Source organism: Rutidosis leptorrhynchoides, chromosome 10 (genome assembly GCF_046630445.1).
Source record: "Rutidosis leptorrhynchoides isolate AG116_Rl617_1_P2 chromosome 10, CSIRO_AGI_Rlap_v1, whole genome shotgun sequence".
Taxonomy (NCBI): domain Eukaryota; kingdom Viridiplantae; phylum Streptophyta; class Magnoliopsida; order Asterales; family Asteraceae; genus Rutidosis; species Rutidosis leptorrhynchoides.
In genome coordinates this window covers 98,730,147-98,735,530 of record NC_092342.1, presented here as the reverse complement: position 1 = coordinate 98,735,530, position 5,384 = coordinate 98,730,147, and the positions used below count along the sequence as shown (strand labels likewise).

At 35.4% G+C, this 5,384-nt stretch overlaps 1 protein-coding gene across 1 annotated transcript; it reads left to right on the top strand.

Moving 5' to 3' along the window:
* The first annotated feature begins 2,326 nt into the window (after positions 1 to 2,326).
* LOC139871866 (hypersensitive-induced response protein-like protein 1) lies at positions 2,327 to 4,719 on the top strand. The gene is made up of 6 exons (XM_071859611.1): positions 2,327 to 2,448; positions 3,054 to 3,251; positions 3,335 to 3,455; positions 3,547 to 3,638; positions 3,727 to 3,823; positions 4,215 to 4,719. Exons 2-6 carry the CDS (start codon positions 3,063 to 3,065, stop codon positions 4,571 to 4,573), a joined length of 858 nt encoding a protein of 285 aa, XP_071715712.1. The 5' UTR covers positions 2,327 to 2,448; positions 3,054 to 3,062; the 3' UTR covers positions 4,574 to 4,719.
* The last annotated feature ends 665 nt before the right edge of the window (positions 4,720 to 5,384 follow it).

Below are 5,384 nucleotides of genomic sequence, written 5' to 3'. Positions count from 1 at the left end.
TAACTAGTGGAATTAACCACATTACACATACTTGAGCATTTAATGACCCAATTTGCATTAAATGACCCAACTACCACAAAACCGTCCATAATTGGCCAAGACTCAACTTTAATCACTAAAGCTAGTGAATTAAAGTCTACTAACCTCAACTAACGTAACTTAGGGTAATTTCATACCCAATTCACCCAAACTAGGTCAACATTACTCTTTTAACCCATTTTAACATTTACGCATTCAAACTTAGTCAAACATGACCCATTTAACATCTCTTTCAACTTTAAACAAGTGTCTTGATGCTCAACAACACAATTTACACTTAAAATTCTCATTAAACAAGACCAAACCCTAGATTACATCTATTTAGGGTTTTCCTTTCATCACATGACCCAAGTTCACCCATTTTAACCCCAAATGGGTCATACAAGTCTCTAGTGGCCAAAACCCTAACCATAAACCAATTAAAACTCAAATCATAGAGTTAGGACTTACCAAGACTACCAAAGTGTAGCTAGAGACGCAAGGAACAACTTTAACACTTGGGTTCGGGCAAGATTCAACCTTCCTCTTCACTAAAACAAGCTTTCTCACTCTTACAGTATCACTCTCTCTCTAACTTTGTTTTTATTTAATTGGAAATGAATTAAATGAGAAAGAGATAAGGTTGGATCAGCATTTACTCCCCCAAAACTGGTCCTATGTGAAAAGACATCAATGCCCTCAAAAGATTCCATTTAAAATGGACAAAAAGGTAAAACAGCGACATCTGTCGCGTTTCGCGACACCTTGTCGCGTTTCGCGACACTCAAACGCGATAAACAAGTTTCAAACGCGATAACCTTGACAGAATCCAGGATTTTGACACGTCGCGTTTTGATGCGACTTGTCGCGTTCCGCGACGTACTGGGTCGCGATACACCTGCTCCAGACGCGATAACTTGCCAGTAACCACACAACTTAAAAATTTTAAACACCAAAACTCTACAATATCGAGTATAGATATGAAATTAAGCGTATACAAGGATAAATAAGTACCTTAAGTCACATTCGGGAGGAACGGGATGTTACAGGAAACAGAATTATTGATATGATGTAGTTAGTTTGGGTAGTTTATTATAGGTGTGTATATGTATTGAATATAGTCCGAGGTATTTAGAGTTTTTTTTAGAAGTGTCCCTTTTGCATATAGTTAGTCCCGTTGTGTTCGTTAGATTTTTTTGAGTTGAACGGTGGGTTCGAAAAAATTTAACGCGAGCTGAAAGATATATCCCGTTGAAAATATGGGTGAAGTTTGGTTAGGGTTTTTAATTAAAATAATAAGTTTACATTTTGAACCCCTGATTTGGGGACTGAACTTGAAAGTTGACTAAAGTTTTTTTTGGGGGGGGGGGGGGGGGGGGGGGGGGGGCTTATTTTATTTTTTATTTTTTTGTTGTCGTTTGACAAACCATGGAGGGTCAAAACGACCAAAATCTCTATGGGTATTATTATATATGGTTAATAAATTTAGAGGGGGTAAATATGAGTTTTTAAAAGTTAATAAGGATATACCGAGTACATGATAAGAGCGGTCCCAACGCTTCGCCCACGAGCTCCGCCCACGTCCGCCCAGCTTGGGCGCCGATGGCACGAACACCGCCCAGGTGCCGCCCAGCCACCTCCGCCCTTTTGTTCGTGCTTTTTAATCAGATTTGTGGACTGACTCTTTGCTAATTTATGACCTTTTTTCAATTTTTTATTTCTTTTTTTGTTTTTAAAGTTGAGATGGTGATGGTGATTCTGATGAGAGTAGAAGGGAAGAGTATAAGGGAAAAGGTAGTTGATGAAGATGATAATTAAATAGAGATATTTTTAATTAAATATTATTATTGTGGTTCCATATATGTGTGGTTAATATTATTTACGGAGTACTTTATTACATTTTTATTTATTTTATCTTTTAATATTTGCTTACTTTTTAAGTGTTAATTAAATGTAATTTAATAATTAATTTTTCTTTTAATATTATTAGTAAGTAAAAGTTTAGTTTTATTTAAATAATTGTAATCATTGGATAATATAAAAAATTAAAAAAGAAAATAAAAATATGGAAGGAGGAGTGTCATTGTTAAGAGTGTTTAATTCTGGGAAGGAAGTGAGATGGAAATGATGATGTGGTGCTGATGTACTGCCTAGTGTTGTCATGGTTGAGAGAACTCTAATAAACCTTTTTAATAAATTAAGTTTTTTAGAAAAGTCAATAAACAGATAGGATACGGAATAATAAATAAATAAATATCTCAATCATAGTTTTTCGACTAAATTCCAAATCAAACCCGGCTGTATATATAGACGAGTAAAATAGTACTCCGTATATCCCAATTTTTGTTTGTATCTATCTTCTTTTTCTTATAATAAATTGCTTCTTCATTTGCTGTTCCTTCGTCTTTATTAATCCACGTCTCTTACCTGGTAAGCCCCTCTCAATTTCTTCGTAATTTGACTCTATGATTTAGATTTTGAGTTCTTGTAAGTTTTCGTACTGGAAATTAATCACTTTATTGAATTCAGTTGGCGATGGATTTCGCAATTATGTAAACCCTAATTCGAAATTCGATTGATTTGTCTTATGAAATTATTCCCATGGTTTGGTAGTAGGTTGATCATTTATAATTCAGTTATTTTAGTGCTAATTGATAGGTTTTGTATTGTGATTTATATTGTATGCATCTAAGGTGTTTGATGAAATGTTTGTGCAATATAGACGGTCAAGTAGGGCCGTCCTGTTAATTTTATGGGCCCCGTTCGAAAAATAATAGTGTTGACCTTTTAATACGAAGTTTTGGAGCGGAGTATTTGATTACAGAGTATTCGACATTGATTATGCATTCAAATTTCTAAAATTTGAAATTGTTAACTAACAAATGAACCTATTTATGTAAAATGGACATAGGTTTGTACTATTAGAATATATTTTTTTTGGGCCCTTATAGATATTGGGCCCTGTGCGGCCGCACGCCTTGAACTCCCCAATATCCGACCCTGCTGTCAACTGACTGTTACTTGGCTTCTTTTAGGTAAAGAAAATGGGAAATTTGTTTTGTTTGTATCAAGTGGACCAATCCACCGTTGCGATTAAGGAATCGTTTGGGAAATTTGATGATGTTTTGGAACCTGGATGTCATTGTGTACCATGGATATTTGGTAAACAAATTGCTGGTCAGCTTACTTTAAGAGTTCAGCAATTGGATGTTAAGTGTGAGACGAAAACTAAGGTATTTTACGTGTCTAATTCGATTTGCATACTTTGTGATGCCAACAGTTTTGGTCTGCTAAAATGATTTATGGTTGGTTTCAGGACAATGTTTTTGTAAATGTTGTGGCTTCGATACAATACCGTGCTTTGGCTGATAAGGCAAATGATGCGTTCTATAAACTCACTAACACAAGGTCCCAAATCCAGGCTTATGTTTTTGATGGTATAAGTGTTTTATTCAACTTCCAGATGTTGTATTATTGTATGATTATACTGTCATTTTTGTTCTAATATGGTATGTGATGGATTTGTAGTTATTAGGGCTTTTGTTCCTAAGCTTGACCTAGATGATACTTTTGAGCAAAAGAATGAAATTGCTAAGGCTGTTGAAGAAGAACTTGAAAAGGTAATATAATACTTGTAACAGAGTAACTAGTCGTTTATTTAACATATTGAATGTTGTTGTGACATATTATCGATAATCTTGCGTGCAGGCTATGTCTGCGTATGGATTTGAGATAGTTCAGACATTGATTGTTGACATAGAACCAGATGAGCATGTTAAGAGAGCAATGAATGAGATCAATGCCGGTAACTATCGAGCATAATTATATGCGACGTGATTTATTTAATCTTAAGCTCTTTTTTTTTTTTTTGCTTTAAAGTAATAGACTGCTGTCATTATACTTAAAAAATGGGATGATTTTGGGTTCACAGTTTATTGCTAAAGGTCATATGGCTAGATAATCAGCCATACATAATACGTCGAATGGGTCAAATGCATCAAAGTCAACCTGTATTCAATAAACGCTTTTCAGTGTCCTGGCCTCTTTTAAGTTCATAAGAACACAATATTTTACATACTGTAAAAACTTTATCGTAGGTGGTTGGCCAAACCTGACAGTTTTGACCCACACGTCTAAGTATCTGCCTCAACTGTAACCCATTTTGACCCCTAAACCAACTGGCTGTTTTTTTGCAGCTGCAAGGTTGAGGATGGCTGCTACTGAGAAAGCTGAAGCTGAGAAAATTCTGCAGATCAAGAGGGCTGAGGGTGAAGCTGAGTCTAAGTACCTGTCGGGTTTGGGTATTGCCCGCCAGCGTCAAGCCATTGTTGACGGTCTGAGAGACAGTGTGTTGGGGTTCTCTGTCAATGTTCCTGGGACCACCGCAAAAGATGTTATGGATATGGTTCTGGTTACTCAGTATTTTGACACCATGAAGGAAATCGGTGCATCTTCTAAATCATCAGCCGTGTTTATCCCTCATGGACCTGGTGCAGTTCGTGATGTAGCCACCCAGATACGTGATGGCCTTCTTCAGGGTCATGCCGCTAATTGATTTACCACTACGTCTCTATGTTTGGATTGAAATGAGTATATGATTTTCAGATTTTGTGATTTATGTTGATTTTCCTATAGCTTTATGTTTGTTTTGTTTGGATCTTTTGTTGATAATATAAAATAAATACAATATGCAAGTGTAAATTCGTTATCTACTGTGCCGTTTTGAAAGCGAGTTCAGGCGGGTCAATTAGTAACGGGTTCAAAACAAGTTTAGTTTTTGATACGTTGTTTAAGTATATGTTCGAATTCGTTGGGCCCCAAAAACATTTATCTGGGTGTTTTTTTTAAGAACTAAAACATCACTATACAATTAATACATTATAATAATCTGGAAATCGAAGATAAAGCAACTTGGTGAATTTTTCTTCATTGGTTTGGTAGTTTTTAGTTGAAATATTAATAATTTAATATGGTTTTTTAGGATAATTATGTATAATCTCTAGTCACATTCCCTTTTGGTATAGTCAAGAATTGAACCCGGATGGTGTTTTTTATTTTGTAACTCAGTGTTCACTCAGGCAAGTCCGCGTAGTTCGGTATTTAAATATACAGGTTGAAATTGTCAGTTTTTATGTGAATCGTGATAATTAGTCTTCTCTTATACAGCCTTGCACTGGGTTGAACCTAGGGGAAGGCAGTATGCAATTGCATGTATATGATTACTTTCTATTTGTTTTATTTGCAAACTGTCAACTTGACAAATGGTGACAACGGTTTTATAAGTTTGGATTATATAATAATTAAATAAATAGGCATAGGCATATAAGAGGTTCTTTCTCTCACGTCATTTCGCCAGCCCATTTTAT